This window comes from Myxine glutinosa, chromosome 14, assembly GCF_964187855.1.
Source record: "Myxine glutinosa chromosome 14, kmMyxGlut1.1, whole genome shotgun sequence".
NCBI classification, from domain to species: Eukaryota; Metazoa; Chordata; class Myxini; order Myxiniformes; family Myxinidae; genus Myxine; species Myxine glutinosa.
This window is the reverse complement of record NC_136274.1, coordinates 24,507,129-24,529,834: the sequence shown is the minus strand read 5'-3', so window position 1 is coordinate 24,529,834 and position 22,706 is coordinate 24,507,129. Positions and strand designations below refer to the sequence as shown.

The 22,706-nt window shown below is 45.8% G+C and overlaps 1 protein-coding gene across 2 annotated transcripts in view; it reads right to left on the bottom strand.

The window, feature by feature from the left end:
* Positions 1–22,706, bottom strand: part of LOC137439505 (zinc finger and BTB domain-containing protein 16-A) — a 51,307-nt gene that overhangs the window by 25,547 nt on the left and 3,054 nt on the right. Inside the window, exons 2-8 of one of the 2 annotated variants that reach the window (XM_068135305.2) lie at positions 18,062–18,375; positions 17,545–17,709; positions 16,937–17,434; positions 16,237–16,542; positions 12,222–12,346; positions 10,952–11,091; positions 9,645–9,731 (exon numbers count right to left, since the gene is read on the bottom strand). In XM_068135305.2, coding sequence (XP_067991406.2) covers positions 9,645–9,731; positions 10,952–11,091; positions 12,222–12,346; positions 16,237–16,542; positions 16,937–17,434; positions 17,545–17,709; positions 18,062–18,271 — 1,531 coding nt within the window. In that variant the 5' untranslated portion in view covers positions 18,272–18,375. The remainder of the gene's footprint in view (positions 1–9,644; positions 9,732–10,951; positions 11,092–12,221; positions 12,347–16,236; positions 16,543–16,936; positions 17,435–17,544; positions 17,710–18,061; positions 18,376–22,706) is intronic. The other variant, XM_068135306.2, reaches the window with a different exon arrangement.

Here is a 22,706-nt window from a genome sequence, read left to right as displayed (position 1 = left end):
AGCGAGGGGTAAGGTCACAAGGGTACACATCAATAAGGCAATGCAAGGCGAAATGCGTACGGAGGGCGAAGTGAGAAAGCTCGTCCCTACCGTACGTCACCCCCCTGTCACCTACACTACCCTTGCCCTTACCCCATATGTACAAAAATCTACACATTTACAAATTCGTCACTACTGTCACGTCTTCCCCATATTTCCCCTATACCAAATTCGTCTCCACAATCCCTCTACTTCAAAATTTGCCATCACCAATTCATCATCAATCCTCATAAGGAGGGAGAGATGGAATTACGCACAATGTCACACCCACGTCATGATGCGTCTCACAATCCAAACATTTGCATCATAAAAAATAATCAAAACATGGCATGGTGCGGAGTACCTGTCACCTCAGGTGAGTGGATGCAGATGGTGCGAGGAGATCCTTCATCCTAACTATCCTCTAAATGATTTTAACACACTTTACACTACCCGGGGTCTTTCTCCGGCCAAACCATTGGCCCTCTTACACTATGGGTTCTAAAAACCAATTCCCATTGGCCAAACTGTGGTGCTTTTCAATTTGGGGTCTCACTCCCCCGATTCATCTCTCGGTGCCCTCGCACAATTTCTGGGCTGCGACGTGTAACTCTCCCAGCAGGTCTACCCACCTGCACACCCCCACCACTGCAGTTGCCTCCGAGCTTACCTGCTCCTTACCCTAACCTAACTACCTGGGGAAGGCCCTCTGGCGCTCTCCCCACTCGGTGCCCTCTCTGGCACTGGGCTGCCCGATCCACACCCGGGATCCTCAGGCACCCACTCACAACTACCGGCTCCCAGAGCCCACCTGCGGCCTCACCTGGCCGACATCCTCACAGTGGTGGAGTGCCCAACCAACTACACACACTAACAGGCTACACGCCCAGCCATTTCCACGACACTAATGCACCCATCCAAATACCATTCTTTCACCTCGCACCACAGATGCCAATATCCAACCACAATTTACCTATACCCTCGACCTAACACTTGCACTACCCGCCCCGGGTATCCGTGATGGGGGTCCACTCTTCCCCCATTCACACCTTCGCACCATCCACTCCACTCCACAATTTCCACCATACTCACTCCACGACCATCCATTCCAATACTCCATACCATTTATTCCATACACCTGTCTTTCATTCACCTGTCGTTGCACACCTGTGCAATCCTACCTGGTGCCACCTGCACCCTCCTCCTCTTCCTGGACCAGTTGGTCAACACAACACACAATCACCACTACTCACTCATACACTGCTCCACACACCTGTTCAGTTGCACACCTGTGCAATCACACCTGTTCCATTCTCACCTGTTCAATCCTCACACACACGGCATCATCTCAGCTAACTACTCCCCTCTGAAACTTGCGCTTCCCAGTCGTCCCTTTAAACTATTGCGCTCCCACGTCATTATAATCCACACTAATCTACCTGCGTCCCCACTACAGGTATCAGTCACTAACTAAACTTAACGTCACCTAATGTCATCTTCGCTAGATCCCTACAATTATCCAAGCCCTCCCCTGGCTAGTTTTCACTGCCATACACCCCATAATCTAGTGCTCCTTTGCCCCACTGTGAGGGATGGTGGATTTGCCATCCCACCACATCGGGGGTCTCTCACTATCAATTTTGCTTACCCAATTCCAACCAATCAAAAATTTGCCAATCACTACTCATCATCTGCCAATCATTACTGCCAATCCTTTGCCAATCATCAAATTTTGTTTTTCTCTAATTTTGGGTCCAAAACACTATCACTATCACGATCACCATCATCACAGTCCGCTATATCCTAGCCTCGGTGCGTCATGACATCATTAAACTCGGCTTCGTAAAGCCGAGCAATGAATTCGGGTGGTTTGGTTGCCTGCAGGTTGAATCCGTCCGGCTTTCGGTTCAAGGGAGGTGGTTTGGTTGGACCGAGACTCCACGCACCATCTCGGCGCGGCACCTTGCGGTCCCGGGCCCGATGGCTCAATCTCCCCCGGTCGGAACCCCGTCCCCACGAGGGGGCACCGTTCCGCCTCCTCCCACTCGCCCTTGAACCGGACCGGTCGCCTCGCCCGACAAAGCCCGGACTCGACCGTGCGGGGCGGGGCCAAGCCCGAATCGGCAACGACGCTTCGAAGAGAAGCGACGCAGCATCGATCCGCGCCGGGCCTCGCACCCAACAAAGCACCCCACGCCCCGAGTGCTCGCATCGGCTATCCGTCGCCCTAACCACTACCCTGGTTACCGTCGACGCTTTACTTGCATGCTTACAAGCATACGCTACCCCTTTCACCCTCACAAAACCTGGCGTTCCAACGCCGTCCGTACATTCCACCAACGCTCTCTCTGTTACACACCACACCTCTTGCGCACACTTCGGTCCACACCTCTCCTCCGTTACGTCCTCCGTAACACTCACCATGGGCGTGCACTCCGTATTGCTCTCACTCCCTGTGTCACACCCCGTACACACCGACGTGCATTCTCGCTCGCACTCGGTTTCACTCCCACACTTTATAACACACCCACTCGCCGACGCACACTTTTTCCTCCCACGCGTGCCATTTCCACTCACACGGGACCCTTCACCAACGCCCGGGTGCCATATCGATCCCAATCGCGCGACAATTCTTTTGTCGCTAAACATCCATTTACAAAATCTCCCCGCACAATACACAACAGCACGACTCACCTGGGGGATCCTTTTCTCCACGCGAACCTGCAAACTTCCATTCGGGTTAAGCACAGCATCGTGATGTGAGCAGGGACTTTGTACATAATCCATTTCTCCCTGCAATTCTCGGGCTACCTCCGTCATCTCTTCAATTTTAATTCCCGCTACTGCTTTTTCTTTATTAACCTCGGCGACCGTTGGCTTTAATAAAACACCCTCCTCTACCTCAGCGGTCGCCGGCTTTCCCAAACCCCGTGTCGCGATTTCTACCCCCGTCATTGTACCCGTGCTTTTCTCCGCTTCGCTCAACCAGCGCTTTTCGACTCGCGTTACCTCCTCGTGCACCCCTGGGACCCTTTCGCCCAACTTGCGGTCTCTGTCCCTCTGCTCCCTTGCCTCTCTATCGGCCCTCATTCCGTTCGTTGTTGCTTCAATTTGGTTACTCAACCGCTCACTGTGAGCCTCCATTTCCTTACTCAATTTCTCCCCGTCTATTCTCAGCATCTCGGCGAATTGCGCCATGAAGGCTTGCATTTGGACCACCGTTGGTAGTACAAAGGGTGCGGCCGCAGCTGCCCCCTCAACCACGTGCGCGAGGCCGCCATTTTGTGCACCTGATACACCCTCAACCACACCTTCTTTACTCTCCTCCACCATTTTTTTTCCTAAGTCCTGGGTCGATTCTACCCCGTCTATCTCTCCCACCGGCATCCCGTCGCCTTGAACAGCCATGGCGCGATTTCAAAATTCGGGTTTTATAAAACAAAACAAATTTTGGCCGCTCCAAATTTTGACCAAATTTTTTTTTTTTTCCTCTATTCGTTTTTTTTTTTTTAAATTTGGTCGGGCCTCGAATCCCACTCCCAGACACCAATTGTTACAGATCACGGTTAGATGTTATAGACCGAGCGGTGGTGTAAGACCGCGACCTAACAAAACTCACCCGATTCACCCAGACTTTGGCCGTATCGCACCCCAGCTGCTCAATGAGGGAAAAGACGAAAACGACGCAATGCAAAGAGGAAAACGAAGACAAAAAGGTTGGAAATACTACTAAATTTATTTACTATTTACACACATAAGCAAAAAGAAAGCAGTCACGTTTATTTACAGGCACATGAGACGCAGGTGACACAGTGAAAATGATTAGCTTACCTACAGACTTAATTAACCCAGGACAGAACAAACAGAACACTGACTCACGCGGGGAATGCCAGGAATGGCAGAAGGTGGATGGCTGGAGGTGAACGCTTGGTGGAGCCAACACGGAGCTTGGTGGAGCCAACACGGAGCTTGGTGGAGCCAACACGGAGCTTGGTGGAGCTGAACGCTTGGTGGAGCCAACGCGGAGCTTGGTGGAGCTGAACGCTTGGTGGAGCCAATGCGGAGCTTGGTGGAGCCAACACGGAGCTTGGTGGAGCCAACACGGAGCTTGGTGGAGCCTTGGTGTGACGGGTTCTCTCTTCTCTGTGAAAGCTCAACCGTCTTGTCTCTGGTAAAAGCTCAACTCTTCCAGTCTCTTGTAAAAGCTAATCTCTCTGACTCCTCTCCACGGCTTGGGCTCCCTTGTGTCTGCCGGTAAAAACTCATCTCCTTTGGCCACACCCCTGCCTTGGGTTATATAGGCCCCCGCCCCTCAACCTTTGCGAACCTCCCCGACCGCTCTTCCTCCGCCCTCTGTAGCCAAACCCCTGGCTCATGGTTGGTCGAGCGGGGCTGGTTCACTCCTCCCCCTCTATGACGAGGTGGAGACACGCCTTTCTTCCCCAACCCTGCCTCGTGGCCAATGGCGGCAATTGGATCGGAGGTAATTGGTGATGGGAATGGAAGGGAATCTATCTCTTTCACTGGTGCAATGGAGTACTTCAATTAATGGGAGACACAGCCTTACCCTAAAACACAGAATAAGAGATAACTATCAACAGGTATATTCTATTACTTGGCTGACGTGTATGCTTGTGGACTATGGGACGCCCTTTTGGTCTTTACACAGCTCCGGAGGCAGGAGGCACAGAATAAACAATAATCACAATAGTACAGCACACAATCAAAAAATATACAGTCCTCATATCCACAACAATATATATATATATATACATATTGTTACAGACGTGGCTTGGATGTTATTTACCGAGCGGTTTTATGGTATGACCACGTCTGCACAAGTTACCCGATTGTGCCCGAACGTTGACTAGTCGCGCGATGCTGGCTCAATAAGAAAAAGAAGACACCCGGCTGGATTACAATAACACAATACGACACCAATGTTTCAATTCTCAAGACCTCCGGAGGAGATTATATTCGTACGGAAAGGTCAGATTACAGGGGCTAGAGGTATAATCACAGAAAGACAGGCACTTAGACACACTCTTATATTAACCCCGGACAGACGACAGACAAACGGGACAACGGCTGACTCACACGGGGGTTGATGACAGGAAAGCGGGTATCGATGGCTCCAGGTCCTCCTGGGCTCGGGGCAGGGTACAGTACGGTCCGGTCCGGTCCAAAGATGCGGGGAGGTATCGTCGCGCTGGGGGTGGCGGTGGCTTCTCTCTCCAAGCTGAGGCGCATCTGTCGTCACGTCCGGCGCGGGACCGCGTATATCCGGCGGGGAGTGACACGCCCTCGGCTCGTTAGCTCCGCCCCAGATGGAATCGGCACGTTGCTTCTCATTGGGTGCGTGGGGGGGTTACTGGCTCCGCCCCTGACGAGGAGCTGACAGCCAGCCCCTTCGGGGTAACGCCGTGGAGCGCATGGTCATGGCGGGTAACCGAGCCGGTGTGAGGACGCACACTCCCCGCCCCTCTGTTGTTGTAGTCGTAGTTGTAGTTGTAATTGTTGTAGTTGTTGTTTGGGGAAGAAGATGGGAGGAGGTATGGGAAAGGTCCTAAACTCACTACTGATGCCATATAATCACATTCTGGTGCAACGAAGAGTCATAATTAATGGAAACGAGGCCTTAACTGACATAGATTAAGAATAACTAGGAAGATGTCCGAAAGTTGTCTACGTGTGGTGCGGTGGACCTGGGCACGACATTTAATGGGGGAATAAGGGGAAGGTCGGCTCTACTGATTGTTATTTACATGCAATGGGACTAGGGAATGGGGGATTGGGGAAAGTTGGGGAGTATTGGAGAAAATAGGGGAATATTTACAAGCGGATATGGAGGCCAAATTCCATATTCGCAACAATATATATACATATATATACATATACACATATATATATATATATATATATATATATATATATATATATATATATATATATATATATATATATATATATATATATATATATATATATATAAATATATATATATATATATATATTGTTACAGACACGACTTTGATGTTAAGGTGGGCCGAGCGGAATGGCCGTCGTGTCCGCACAAATTACCCGATTATACTCGACGTTGACGGAGCCGCGCTACGCTGGATCAATAAAGGAAAAAGAAGACACCCGGCTGGATTATAATGACAGACACCAATGTTTCGATTCTCAATTATATTCGTACGGAAAGGTTAGATTACAGGGGCTAGAGGTATATCACAGGAAGACAGGCACTTAGACACACTCTTATATTGACCCCGGACAGACGACAGATAAACGGGACAACGGCTGACTCACACGGGGGTTGATGGCAGGGAAAGGCAGGTATCGGTGGCTCCAGGTGCGCCTGGGCTCGGGGCAGAATCCACACGGTTCGGTCCGGTCCAAAGATGCGGGGAGGTCACAGCGCTCGGAGGTAACGTTCTTTCACAGGCGGGTTCTCTTCCTCTCAGCGATCGCAGGCAACGTTCTTTCTCAGGCGGGGCGCATCTGACTCAGCGCTCGCAGGTACCTCTTTCTCCAGCTGGGGGCGCATCTCACGTCACATCCGGCGCGGGGCCGCGTATATCCGGCGGGGAGTGACACGCCCTCGGCTCGTTAGCGCCGCCCCAGATGGAATCGGTCCGCCCTTCTGATTGGGTGCGGGGGGTTACCAGGCTCCGCCCTTGAGGAGGAGCTGACAGCCAGCCCCTCCGTGGTAACCCCGTGGAGCGCGTGGTCAATGGCGCTAATCGAGCCGGTGTGAGGACGCATCCTCCCCCGCGCCGCCGCCATCTCCTCTGTTGTTGTTGTAATTGTTGGGGAAGAAGATGGAAGGAGGTATGGGAAAGGTCCTAAACTCACTACTGATGCCATATAATCACATTCTGGTGCAACGAAGAGTCATAATTAATGGAAACGAGGCCTTAACTGACATAGACTAAGAATAACTAGCAAGATGTCCGAAAGTTGTCTACGTGTGGTGCGGTGGACCTGGGCACGACATTTAATGGGGGAATAAGGGGAAGGTCGGCTCTACTGATTGTTGTTTACAGACAATGGGACTAGGGAATGGGGGATTGGGGATAGTTGGGGAGTATTGGGGAAATAGGGGAATATTTACAAGCGGATATGGAGGCCAAATTCCATATTCGCAACAATATATATGTGTATATATGTGTATATATGTGTATATATGTATATATATATATATATATATATATATATATATATATATATATATATATATATATATATATATATATACACACACAGTGAAACCTTGACTTACGAGTGCACCAACTTACGAGTTTTCCGAGATACGAGCCGTCGCTCGGTCGATTTTTTTTGCTTTGTGATGCGAGCCGAGATCTGAGTTACGAGCGAGCGAGCGAGCTTGGATATAAAACACGTAATCGTCGAAAAACATGAGCGAGGTGTGCGTGTTGTCGACTTGGCGAGGCAGTACGATCGTAGTACTTCTACGATATGTACGATTTTGAAGCAGGAGTCGATAAAGGCTATAACGCCAGCCAAGGGCGTTAAGATTATTTCAAAGCTCCGGACCTCTGTCCATGAAGAGATGGAGAAGTTGTTGTTTGTGTGGTTGACGGAGAAGCAGCTCGCAGGAGATACCGTGACCGAGAGCATCATCTGTGAGAAGGCACGAGACATTTACGGGGATTTGGTGCAGCAGACGGCGGGAACATCAACGGACGAGGCATCGGAAGAGTCATTCAAAGCCAGTCGGGGATGGTTTGATAATTTTAAGAAGAGGACCGGCATTCACTCCGTCGTCAGGCATGGTGAGGCAGCAAGCTCGGATGTGAAGGCAGCTGAAGATTTTATTATAACTTTTGCCGAACTGATAGAAGCCGAAGGATACATCCCCCAGCAAATCTTCAACTGTGATGAGACAGGGCTCTTCTGGAAAAAGATGCCGAGGAGGACGTATATAACGGCAGAGGAGAAGAGCATGCCAGGCCACAACTTGTTCAGAGTGCCGGCGATAGCTCGCCTTCTCTTTGTGGAAGACACGGTGAGATCCTTAACATCCAACAGACCAACAACTAATGGGACGCAAACGGGGCGCCCAGTTTAGCGGTACACACATTGATGAATCACCCTGCCTGTGAAACACCGACATGACAGGTTATAGCTGGGTCGGGATTCAAACCCAGGCTGGACAGTTTAGAGTCAAGTGTGCGTACCTCCAGTCCAGGCCATCCTGCCAACTTGTATGCTGCATACAGGTGAAATATAAAGCACGAGATATTTATATATATATATTTCAAAAAAAATTGGTGTGGTTTTTGGGGGGCTGGAACAGATTAATAGCATTTCAATTCATTTTAATGGGGAAATTTAATTTGAGAAACGAGCAAATTGAGTTACGAGCTCGGTCACAGAACGAATTAAACTCGTAAGTCAAGGTTTCACCGTATGTATATATATATATATATATATATATATATATATATATATATATATATATATATATATATATATATATATATATATATAAATAAATATATAAAACACACATATATATATATATACATATATATAATAGTCACCTCTATTACCAAGGCCCTTCTCCCCCGATTGCTCAGTTTGGCCGGGCGGCCATCTCTAGGAAGAGTCCTGGTTGTTCCAAACTTCTTCCATTTAAGAATTATGGAGGCCACAGTGCTCTTGGGAACCTTCAATGCAGCAGAGATTTTTTTTGTAGGCTTCCCCAGATCTGTGCCACGACACAATCCTGTCTCTGAGCTCTGCAGACAGTTCCTTCGACCTCATGGCTTGGTTTTTGCTCTGATATGCATTGTCAGCTGTGAGACCTAATATGGACAGGTGTGTGCCTTTCCCAATCATGTCCAATCAACTGAATTTACCACAGGTGGACTCCAGTCAAGGTGTGGAAACATCTCAAAGATGATCAAGAGAAATGGGAGGCACCTGAGCTAAATTTCAAGTGTCATAGCAAAGGGTCTGAATACTTATATCTATGTGATCTTTCAGTTTTTTCTTTTTAATAAATTTGCAAAACTTTCTAAAATCCTGTTTTCTCTTTGTCATTATGGGGTATTGAGTGTAGATTGATGAGGGAAAAATGAATTCAAACGATTTCAGCATGAGGCTGCAACATAACAAAATGTGCAAAAAGTGAAGGGGTCTGAATACTTTCTGAATGCACCGTATATGTGCATTTTCAAACTCTCCCATTTGTTGTCTCAGTTACAGTCATCTGTGGATGTCTCACCATGCCCATTTAACTTCCATCATTCTTTGTCTTGATTTGCTCGATTCACATGCAAGCTCTCACAGAAGCGTCTCACATCACAAATACGAATGCGTATTCTTAAAAAGTGAGAAGTAGCGAAATGTTTCTTCGAAATGGGCATACCAAAAAGAAAAGTACTAAAAAAGTACTGTTTCGGTAGACTTGAAAGGACTTGCTCAGTCCAACGGACGGTTAATATGAGTACTCGTAAAGGAATGAATAATGCGATTCAAAGATAGCTCCAATATCAGGCCGAGCGTGTTCACATGTGAGTTTACATTGGTCACAGGAAGGCTGCCAAATGAGGGGTTTTGGACACACGAGATTTCACTCGGATTAAATTGGTTACCCTGGTGGATTTCTCGATGCTTCTCCAAACTAGACTCCTTCCCAAAGAGGCATCCACACTGCTCACAGCTCAGGACGTGCCCTCCGTCTGGAATTGGGGGACAACCATGTTGATCGACCAACAAGGAGAGAAACAGTCAGGAGAGTTGGACAAGGTAAGGACACAATGAGGGTGGTTTGCCCATAAGGAATACTTGGCAGTACACTGAAAGCAAATAACGAATGCCATGGGAGAGAGAAAATGAAAATAGGGATAGAAGAGGGAGTGAAGGGAAGCAGAATGAGAGAATAATTGAACTGAGCAATAAAAGCAATGGAGTTAACGAAGCAGTAATCATTTGTTATTTATATCAGCATTAACAGCATGGGGGTGAGGAATATAATAATGCGTACAAAACATGGCGAGGACTTTGTAAAAGCATGTTGATGAAGAGTGAAGTAAAGGGTGGAAAACCGAGGAGGTGTGGTGAGGACAGGGGTCGGTTTGATCATGATAAGTATTGTTAGTTCACAACAGGTCTCCCAACACTGTGGGTCAGAAGCTTGGACATGTTTGAAGCCTAAATGAACAACAAATATGGGATGAAGTTTATTCTCTGTGTAACACTAAGATATGTTTGTGTGAGATAGTAGTACAGAGGGCAGAATGTGGTTCAACATCTGGTAGTGGCATCTTGCGTGCGAATGGTAAACAGAGGGTGCGGCCAGCTCTGATGTCATTTCCCGTTCCAAAAGCTCTGTTTCACTCCAGCACTTGGCCACCCTTCCATGTCCAACCTCGGCCACTGTTCCACTCTACCCCCTGCTCCCCCCATGGCCTCCATGCCCCAACTCACTCCAATTTCTTCACTCGAATCCCCTCATTGAAAACTCATAACTCTCTTTCCACCCACTCTTCACAATCACTCCCCCTGATGTCCTCTCCCCGCCTAACTCTGACTCAGCTGGGGTCGGCGTAACCCGGCACAAAATGTGACAGGCAATGGAAAAACAAAGCAAAATCTGTATTTTATAGTTTTGACTTTTTACCCAAATTTTGTTTTTATGTTTTTCTCTTATTGATATTATGTACAATTGTTGCTCAATGTAAATTCACATTGGATGGCATTTACTATCTGATGAAAAAGTATTCTCATACATACATGTTGGCAGATTTATTGTTTTATAGTTCGAGGAAAATCAACTTTACACAAAATGTAGTTGACGGGAAGGAGGGATGTTGGGGACAGCAGTGGGATGAAACATCTATTGATACAACACAGAGATCAAAAAGAATAGGAGAATGACCGTTGGGTGAGCAAATAAAACCTGAATGAGAGAGTTGGTGCATCCGAAGCCGCAAGCTGTCCAAGAAGTGCTTCCCACAGAGGTCGCAAATGTAGTCCCTGACACCACCAAGTGACTTCTTGTCAATGTCACACAACTTCCTGTTTACAGCATGCAACTTCCTGTCAGGGTGATGCAAAAAACATACGTCAATGTATTATTATTCTCCATGGCTCAATGTAATGTACTCTCAACAACAACAACAACAACAACAACAACAAATAACCCCGCAAACATGTGCAGCACAAGTATGATCGAGAAAATGATGTTGTGCTGCAACCCAACATCAAATATAATTTCCACACCTTACATTCCAATTGCCGCTCCGATTCGTTGAGAACGATTTGCCATCCAAACACGCGTCACACATCGATAGCTCGGACATGCGTGGCACACAACAGAATGGCCTAACATAGAAGTCCCGATGAGTTTTAGACACGTCCTAATGAACGAGCTGATCGAGTGCTTTCCATCGAGCACCAGGGAAAGTCTGCACTTTGTACTTGGCGTACAGTCTGAACTTTGGGCTTCCGGTGATGTCATGTAGGCCAGTCAAAGACTTCCAATGGAGTGTGTTAATGACTGTCAGTAGAATACGAGAATGTAAAACCATTTAACTACCGGTACAAGTATTATCCCACTTGTCTCAATAATACACGTACCAGTCAATGAAGATGGAAAGAATCCTGAGCAACCTTTGGGTTGATGTCAAAGTGAAAAGGCTGGCAAGGATAAGTACTCTCCACCAAAACTTTGTGCTTCATTCTTCGCATCGGCGAGGCCAATACACATAAAATACAGTTCATCAAAGGGATATTCGAGCTCGTTTTCTTATTATTATTATTATTTCAAGTGCAGCACATGGAGGTGTGTAACATCATTTGCCGGGGGCAAGGCTGCGCCGCTGATGCAGTGCCCCCTGAAGGTTAGAGCAGGAATTTGTAATTTGTTAATGATGCCGGCGATAGCTCGCCTCCTCTTTGCGAATGACACCGTTGGATCTTTAACGTCCACCAACTAATGCCGGCAGATGGAACGTCCAGTTTAACGTCCATCCGAGGGATAGTGCGCACACTGATGAATCGCCCTGCCAGCGAAACACCAGGATGATAGTTTAGAGCGAGGTCGAGATTTGAACCTAGGCTGGGCAGCTCAGAGGGGAGTACAAATACTTTGAGAATATCCTGCCAGCCTTGCATATTCCACTAATTCCTGTGTGATGTACAGTAATGTGAACCTAGGGACATCGTACCTGTGCGTCCACAAACTTTGTTCATCTGGGAACGAGGTGAAGCAAATGTCACACGCCCTCCCCTCATCCACCTCCTGTTTCACCCTCGTCCCGATGTCCAGCTGCATCTCTTCTCCCTCGATCAACTTCCCACCAAATGCCGAGGACAGGGCAGTGAGGGAAATGAACATGACATTAGCTGGAGAGAAGATACAGTGGTATTAAGCGCCAATAACAACCTACAGTGCCACCCACTGATACAGTGATAATAACAAGTGGTACACTAACAACCAGAGAGTTAATAGAACACCTTATCGCAGGCAGTCTTCAGAAACAAGGGCATGGGCAAGGTCTGCAAGTGGCAAATTTTATTGGTCATGATGACGCGAAACGCCGTAATATTTCTCCAAGTACTGCCAAATGGAAGGGTTTTGAAAGTGTTCCACAGTGTTCAAGTATATAATTCAATTGAAATAAAGTTAAATTTTAAAGGTTGTAGAAAAACAACAACAAAAAAAACACACTGGAATTTACCGCTGTTGATGCGGTGTCTTTTGCACCACATTATTTAACAGTTACAGTTACATAGTTATTCGTGCCTGTTGTTTGTGTCCTTTATGACGTCATACAAACATTAAGTTTCCTGTTTAGAATGATTTGCAATTTTGTTTCACAGCCAGACAGACAGACAGTAAAATAATTTTCTCGCTACTCTGCGCATGCGCAATCGGGATGAATTCAGAGCCGATGTTCTACTAAAGTACAAGTTCGTTTTCCGATTCGTGTTCAAAATTTAGCATTCAATTGAAATCAAGTTGTTCGGGGAAATAACAAGCGAGGAGATACAGTGGTAACTAGAAGGGCCCTCGGTAGATAGCATACCTCCGCCAGGCTGACTAGTTACCTCTGCCATCAAAGATGGATGGAGGTTATGTTTTCACCCCTGTCTGTCTGTTTGTTTGTGAACAAAATATCTCAAAAAGTTGTGGACGGATTTGGACGAAATTTGGCAGAGATGTAGCGTATGTGACAATGACGAAATGATTAGATTTTGGTGAAGATCCGGATCCGGATTCGGCTACTAGAATTTTTAAAGTGATTCTTCACCATTGGGAGATAGGGCCAAAAACGATATATAAAACGATATCACAAAAAGTTATGGATGGATTTGGACGAAACTTGTTGGACAGGTTGTGTGTGTGATGAGGAAGAATCGATTCGATTTTGGTGAAGATCTGAATATGGATTCGGATATGAGAATTTTTTTTTTTTTAAAGTGATTCTTCACCATCCGTAGATAGGGCCCAAAACGATACATAGCAGGATATCTCAAAAAGTTGTGGACGAATTTGGACGAAACTTGTTGCACAGGTTGTGTGTGACGAGGGAGATTCGATTCAATTTTGGTGAAGATCTAGATCCGGATCCAGCTAGTAGAATTTAAGTGATTTTTCACCATTGAGTGATATGGTCAACCAGGCAGAGGTATGCTCTCTGCTGAGTGCCGTTCTAGTTTATGTTTTGTATCCCACTGATAGGCCGGATCTGGATTTGGACCTGAACCAAAATCTAATCGGCTTGTTCTTGTCACCTAACCAATCGTCCACAGTTTCGACATAACTCGTCCGTAACTTTTATTTAATATCAAGTTATATATCGCTTTTCGCGTTGTGGACCCAGATGGAATTAAAGGAAGATGGAAGACATTTCTGGAAATACTGTTGAATGCAGAGAATGAATGGGATGGCAACATAGAGAGTAACCCAGTTTTAGGACCGGCAGAGAAGATAACCGAGAAGGAAGTTGAGGAAGCGATAAAAGCAATGAAGAGTAGAAAAGCGGGAGGGCCGACGGGAGTTGTGGGAGATATGTTGAAGGCAGCAGGAAGTTGGGGTGTGAAGAGAATGACAGAGATCTGCAACCTGGTGGTGAAAGAAGGCCGCATTCCAGTGGATTGGGAACTGAGTACCCTCGTCCCTCTATACAAGGGGAAAGGTGACCCTCTGGACTGTGGCTCGTATCGAGCGATAAAGTTATTGGAGCATGGAATGAAGGTATTGGAAAGGGTGTTGGAGAGGAGGATAAGGAAGAAAGTGAAGATTGACGAAATGCAGTTTGGATTTATGCCAGGAAGAGGAATGACAGACGCGCTTTTTATTGTGAGGCAGTTGCAGGAGAAGTACATGGAGAAGAGGAAGAAGTTGTTTCTTGGGTTTGTTGATCTGGAGAAAGCATTCGATCGGGTTCCACGTGAAGTAGTGACATGGGCATTGAGGAAGTTAGGAGTGGAGGAATGGTTGATCAGAGTAGTGATGGCAATGTACAAAAGAGCGTGCACAGCTGTAAGGACAAAGGATGGGAACAGTGGTGAGTTTGAGGTGAAGGTGGGAGTGCATCAGGGCAGCTACATTCAAGTGTAAGGTGTGCACAGAGGGAGCTGCAGATGGAGGAAATGTTGAGTTGGATCTTGGAGATGGAGTGAAGGAAGGTGTGAAAACATTTTGTTACCTAGGAGACATGCTGAATGGAGAAGGTGGATCAGACTCGGCAACGGTTGCTCGAGTGAGATGTGCATGGAAGAAGTTTCGGGAAGTGAGTGGCGTGCTGATGAGGAGGGGAGTGTCGTTGAACTTGAAGGGAAAGGTGTATGCTGCATGTGTGAGAAGCGTTATGATTTATGGGAGCGAGACATGGGTAATGAACGTAGAGCAGCAACGAAGGCTGGAAAGGGTGGAAATGTGAATGGTTCGGTGGATGTGCGGAGTATCGTTGAGAGAGAGGAAGACAAACAATGAATTGCGAAAGATGATGGGAATAGAGCCTGTGATTGATGCTGTGAAGAGGAACAGGTTGAGATGGTTTGGTCATGTGTTGAGGAAGGATGAAAGGGACTGGTTGAGAAGAGTGATGGAAATGAATGTAGAAGGAAGTAGAGGACGGGGAAGACCGAGAAAGACTTGGCTAAAGATGGTCAAAGAAGAAATGCGGGCAAGGGGGTTAACAAGGGGAGATGCAGAAAATAGGGCAAAATGGAGAAGATTGTCATGGGGACCGCAAGGCTAACCCCCACTCTTGCAGGGAAAATGGCCTTAAAATGCCTGTTGTTGTATATCGCTTTTCGTGCGATCTCTCAATGTTGAAGAATCACTTCAAAATTAAACAAGTGAATCCTCTTGGATTGCGCTGAGGTTCGGGCATGGAATTTCGAGCCTCGATCATGGTTCGAGCCTCGATCTTGTATACAAAAATAATAATAATGAAGAATATGACAATCGCGCTTCACCAGTGCGCGTGCGCGAATTTACGTCACGTCGGCAGCGAGAAGGGGTTCCCCAACACGAACCAATCAGGAACTGCCACGTCACACTTATATGATCTCAGAATTCCTGTGACAGGAATTCGCGTTACACTGGCTGGAAGTCATTCGCTAGAGGCGCTTCCTCAGCGCTAATAACTCTCATATCTGAATCTACCATTCAAATCTTCACTAAAATCCAATTGATTCGTCTTTGTCACACACCCAACTGGTCCACCAAGTTTCATCCAAATCCGTCCACGACTTTTTGAGAGATCATGCTATGTATCGTTTTTGGCCCTATCTCCCAATGGTGAAGAATAACTTAAAACATTATACTCGCCTGTCTGGATCCGGATCTTCACAAAAATTGAATAGATTCTTCCTCGTCACACACCCAACCTCTCCACCAACTTTTGTCCAAATCTGTCCATAACTTTTTGAGATATCCTGCTATTTATCGTTTTTGGCCCCATCTCCCAATGGTGAAGAATCACTTTAAAATTATAGTAGCCGAATCCGGATCTTCACCAAAATCTAATCATTTCGTCCTTGTCACATACGCTACATCTCTGCCAAACTTCGTCCGAATCCGTCCACAACTTTTGGAGACATCTTCTTCACAGACAGACAGGGGTGAAAACATAACCTCCATCCACCCTTGGTGGAGGAGGTAATAACAATCGATAGTGTTACTAACTGATAAAGCATTGAAAAGCACTTCTGAATCTGTGTTCCCACCTGTTCACTGTCAATCTCCACAATGGACGCCACATCTGGAGGACAGGAAAGTTCCGCTCCATAGTTTTTTGCTTGCTCCTCACTTGCTCTTGGACCTTCGTTCTCCTGTACAACTTCACCTCCTCCAATCCCATCGTTTCCCCCAGCCCCCCAGCCAACCCGGGTACTCGTAATTACACTGTGACGGGTAGGAGTCCCGGGTTCGAGTTCCAAGTCCCAGTGTGCATACCCACCCTCCGCTCCTTGCTCTCCAATTCCCCAGCATCCCTTTCCACTCTCGTCTTCTGTGACAGGAGCTGCAGGAAGCTGTGGGTCCAAAGCACAGGACGGAAACATCGTTGGAAAATAATTTGCGGGGGTGAGAAGGGGGGTGGGTGAATCTTCTGGGCTGACGAACGTCTTTTGAGAAATCTCGAATATTTAAAAAACTTTCTACATACCTGGTACATACTAGCAAGTTATTGATTAACTTAGCAGGTAAAGATGTGCAGGAGCTGAGATCCTGTACATCCCTAATGATTCCACAGTGCAGCGACCATTCAATTGAAAGAATGATACAAATGGGAGAAGCGTCAAAAGAAAAATGAATTTCCTTCATAGTTTCACAGGGAGGTTAAACTGGCTCAAGTTACAGATCATTAACGGTAAATGTAATCTCTGGTTGTATCGACAAATAAATCAAATGACAGTATTGACTCACCACGCGTCCAAAGCCACCATTCCGAAGACTCATTAGCGAGTCCACAGCGAGTCGGCGCGGGCTTAATCCGATTCCCTGGTCTCCTTCTTCATTCACGCACAGCTCCCCGTCCCCGACGTGATCTTCCTCAGGAGCTTCGTCTCTCATCTCATGACCTGTCAACTCATCGCCCACTCCCTGGTTCCTCAACCCTCTTACTTCCTGTCCTTGGAAGCTCAAATCCCTCGACTCCAACTCCTCACTGCAGCCCCCATTATCACCCGGATTCTGGCTCTTTGCATCAGTTGTATCGAGTTCGTCACATTTCAACTCCACAGTTTCCATTCCTTGGTTCTTCGACTCTCTCATTCCTGGCTCGCCGGCTCTCTGTAGTGCTTCCAAAAGTTTCAGGCACTGCTCTTCCAAGAAAGCCATATCCAGGATGTCTGCCGCATACAACAAGTCATCTAAATCTTGCGGACAAATGTCGAGGGCTGCAGTATATGCGTATTCCAAAACCTGGTAATAAACAAGAAGACGTGGAATAAAAGACAACAGATGTTAGAGCTAGACAATTATTCAACCTTGAAGACACAAAATTTGTTGGTGGATACAAAAATAAAAAAGACCTGAGAGAATGTCCTTGGAGACAGGAAGTCGAGTGTGTAGCGAGTGGACCCTCCACGCTGACCAAACAGCAATTCGAACATACGACTGGCTGCAGCGAGCACGGCACGGTGTGCACGGAATTCAAACCCATCGATGGCTATCACCACATCACACAATATGCCAGCCTGAGGTGGACAGTAGGAACACAAACGACAAACCACGATGAGGTACTCACGAGTTGGAGTGTGTACGACTGATACCGTACGGCCTGTATGAAGTACAGCCTCTACCTCTCCTCCTTCTACAGTGCTTTGGTTGGAGTGTCTCCATCCTTCACATTACATGACAATACCAATGTTGCATTGTGTGAAGAATTTTGGCACTGCTTACGAGTCTGCTTACAGAAGAAATGGATGTGAACCCAGATATGGACATTAAGCAGTTCAGCAGCAATAGTGCAAGCCATTTCAAGCTGCTCAAGTGAAATACAGGCCTGGATGCATGAATAACAGTTACAGGTCCAACCGAGTACAGTACCTGACGAAGCTGATTTGCTCGACGAAGCAAGGTCGAAGGATGTGAGGGATTAACCAATCGCATGATGTGAGAGTTAGAAGGGTGAGATCTGACCAATCGATTTTCAGGGGAAGCAGAGGGATTGGATGGACTGACCAACTGCATCGTTGGAGAAACGTTGGAATGAGTCGTGGGAGATGTGGGGCCTGGGGGCGGGCCCACGTTCATCATGCCCACAAGGACAGGAAAGTTCAAAGCTGATTGAACAGAGATGGCAGATGGGGTCTCAGTTTTCAGCCAATCAGATTGTGCACCGTCTGTTCTTGTCCAGTCTCCTGTTGTTTGAGAAAAGGGTGTAAGAAAAGAGTTAATGGAAATTAGAAGGAAACTCAAATCAGTCGTGCACAATGCAAAAATATTTCTCAATAGTGGGGTGGCTTAGCCCAAATATTCAAAAGAATTGTGCATTTTGTGATACAAGCACCAAATTTGGCACAAATGTACATTAATATGTTGCGAACATTTTCAGATATTGGGCCACTTGAAATTCCGTAATTTTTTTTTCACATTTTTTCAAATTTCGTAATTTCAAATTTTTCGGGTGACACCGTCACAATTTCGGTCTTCGAGGCCGGCCGATAGGCAAAGTGTGACCGGAAGGGACGAGGTTCTCCTGACCACGTGGCCCTCGATCTGGGAAGCGAGAGGCGTTCCATTAGTGGACGCGCCCCTCACGCCCGACTTTTGGGCGGCCCCGGCAGGCCGTTTGTTTTGACGTTCCGTGACAGGCCCCGCACCCCCACCTCCGGGCCGACCGGAAGCTTGTGCTGAGTACATCATACCTGAACAACTCAGTGAGGCAGAACACAGCAGTGCACACCAGGGTGACCCCTTCAGTGCATAAACCAATTAACCTGTCCACTGCAGGGCATATAGAAATGAAGTTATTTTCTGCATATAATAATAATATAAGTTCAGTTCTATATAACAATTTCTGTTATCACCACTACCACTACAACTACAACTACCACTACTACAAGCTTTGTCTGGAATTTTGTGGACTAACAGACAAACAGACATACAGACAAGCTGGGATCAAAACATTACCTCCTTCCACCATTGAGTGTAGAGGTAAACATCATGGAAATTATATCATGCCCTAGATTTAATTCATGCTTACCCGTGTATTTGCTTCACTGGTTCACAAGGTCTTTTGCATACATGTAATTCAGACTCTCGTCTTCATTGCTGACCACACAATGTTCGCAACATATTAATGTACATTTGTGCCAAATTTGGTGCTTGTATCACAAAATGCACAATTCTTTTGAATATTTGGGCTAAGCCGCCCCACTATATCGGCCGGCCTCGAAGACCGAAATTGTGACGGTGTCACCCGAAAAATTTGAAATTACGAAATTTGAAAAAATTTGAAAAAAAAAATTACGGAATTTCAAGTGGCCCAATATCTGAAAATGTTCGCAACATATTAATGTACATTTGTGCCAAATTTGGTGCTTGTATCACAAAATGCACAACAGGTTTGCTATGCTGCTACACTACAATCTCAACACAGCAAAACATAGCTCTTGAGGAAAGGATCAACCACAAAACTCAAGAGCATACATATCATTGCTGTCTTTGCAGAAAATCAAATTAAAGATTTGAGAAGGTTTGATGTGATGAATAAAGAGAGTTGAAGAACACGTCAGATTTTCTATCGTGAAGCACTCAATGTCGGAGTTGTCCAAATTCTGGTATCTGGGTCAGGAACTGTGTCGGAGGGTAAGAAACCAGTTCTAAATGCAAGGCAGCACCTCAACAATCCAAAGACTGTGACATCTCAGATATTGTCCTGCTTCTCCACACTTCCGCACCACCCCCATTCCTCTGGAAAATACAGATGCAATGTAGTTGGTGGTGGGACAACAACTGGTGAGCTGTGTTCCCACTCCGTCCAAGCCCTCCATTTGTTCACCTCTTCTCTCAACTCAAGACTGTCTTTGACAAAAAACTTCCAACTCTGTCAATTGCGTCCTGTTTGGCTTTTTCTCAACTCTGCATCTGCTGGGGAAACTGCAAGGGTGGAGTTACTTATGGGGGGCCATTTGTAACTGCCTAAAAGCGATATCTCTTTATAACATTCGATGTCTCCATGTCTCTCGGTCCCTGCTCTCAAATGTTGTGTTTGTGTCCTTCCCCCTCTCTCCCCATCTTGTCTACCGCTCCCGATGTTATTTGTTTTGTGTGTCTGTTTGTCTTTCTGTGTGATTAATGTTCGCTCTTTCACGAGCCTCGATCTTGTATTTAAAAAAAAAACAAACAAAAAAAAAAAACATTGGCCTCAAACTTTAAAACAGAGCTTTGCCATTCTGGGAGTCTCATTGAAAGTCAGGTACGGATGAATCGATAATCATAAAACAAGAAAATATTATTACCTCCGTCACTGCAGGTGGATGGAGCTTATGTTTCACCCCTGTGTGTCTGTCTGTTTGTGTATGAGCGGTATATGACAAAAAGTTACGGACAGATTCGGACAAAATTTGGTGGGCAGGTTGGGTGTGACAGACGAATTGATTCGATTTTGGTGAAGATCTGAATCCAGGTCCTGGATTCTATTTAAAAAATTTAAAAGACCAAAGTGATTCTTCATAATTGAGAGATAGGGACAAAAACGATATATAGCAGGATATCTCAAAAAGTTACAGATTCAGACGAAACTTGGTGGACAGGTTGGGTGTGTGACAAGGACAAATTTATTTGATTTTGATGAAGATCCGAATCCGGGTCTGGATTCGATTAAAAAAAAAATTTAATTACTAAAATGATTCTTCATAATTGAGAGATGGGGCCTAAAAGGATATATAGCAGGAAATCTCAAAAAGTTAGACAGATTCAGATGGAAACTTGGTGGGCAGGTTGGGTGTGACAGACGAATTGATTCGATTTTGATGAAGATCTAAATCCAGGTCCTGGATTCTATAACTTTGTTTTTTAAAGACCAAAGTGATTCTTCATAATTGAGAGATAGGGCCAAAAACGATATATAGCAGGATATCTCAAAAAGTTACAGACAGATTCAGACGAAACTTGGTGGACAGGTTGGGTGTGTGACAAGGAAAAATTTATTCGATTTTGATGAAGATCCGGAATCCGGGACTGGATTCTATAACTTTTTTTTTTAATTACTAAAATGATTCTTCATAATCGAGAGATGGGGCCAAAAACGATATATAGCACGATATCTCAAAAAGTTAGACAGATTCGGACGACACTTGGTGGACAGGTTGGGTGGGAGACAAGGACAATTTTATTTAATTTTGATGAAGATCCGAATCCGGGGCTGGATTTTATAATTTTTTAAAATTACTAAAGTGATTCCTCATAATTGAGAGATGGGGCCAAAAACGATATATAGCATGATAGCTCAAAAAGTTACAGATTCGGACAAAATTTGGTGGATGAGTTGGTTAGGTGACAAGGACGAATCGATATGATTTTGGTTCAGGTCCGGACGCAGATCCGGCCTATCAGTGGGATACGAAACGTAAACTGTTCAGCCTGGCGGGGATATGCACTCTACCGAGTGCCGTTCTAGTTAAATAATGTGGTTCGAGTTTATCAAAAGGAAGAAACGAAAGTTGCTATTCCACTTACAGCCACCATAGCTATCAATAAGGATGGAAATAAATAAGGATGAATAAGGCTATATAAATAAGGACGAGATTTATATATCTCATCCTATAAATAAGGATGAGATTTAATCAGTCTTTAGGTTAAGGAATTCACTTTGGGTTAGGGCTTGAGAGGGAGCGGGGAGTTTTGCACCAAAGTGACACCAGATCTGTCCTGTTTATTAAACTTCAAGAGAAATCCTGAACCTGTTTCCTTAAATATGCTCAGCACTGGAGGCTTTGGTTTATGGACGTCACAAGTGAAACAACTAAACGACTGGTCACCATGGTTAACCCGAATGGCTCAATGACGTCGACACGGGGCCGGGATGAATCCCCGGGTCAGGGCAGTAAAAACGGCCAGACGCAGATTTTACACAACGATGTATTTTACAACAAACCCCAAATTACCGTCACCGTTAATCCTGGAATGAAATCCAGGAGCGATTTAATTTGACAAACCAACGCAAGAGTAACTCGACCGGTGACTTGGGGACCAATTGAGTCTCGTTTAAAGGAGAATCACACAACAACCTAATGAAAAGGTTTCGCCTTAAAAACGACTCGTTTCCATTATTATTGGCAAACGAGGAACAGATGACATCACTTGCAACCATACCGGTACATGGTCCTGACGGCTATTTGCAAGAGATAAATAAATCATTTGAGAAACTTGATAGATGCAGGTTTTTGTACGTGGTTTAAATATTGTCGCGTCCCTGGGGTTAACACCCCAAGAGGACGAATGACCGAACAAACTTTAACTCCGAGGCGTATTTAAAACTTGGCGGGATTATCTTTTCGTGCGTGCGGGAAGGTTTGAAGTCTTACCTGATCAGACGGCCGACTCTGGGTTAATCCGAACCCACAAACAAAGAAACAAAACAAGACAAGAAATTAAAAATCAGCAACTAAATAGGCTAAGGTGAAGGACCCTCCAGCAGACTCAATTACAGACACAGGGAGAAATAAAAGAAAATAAAATGATTTGG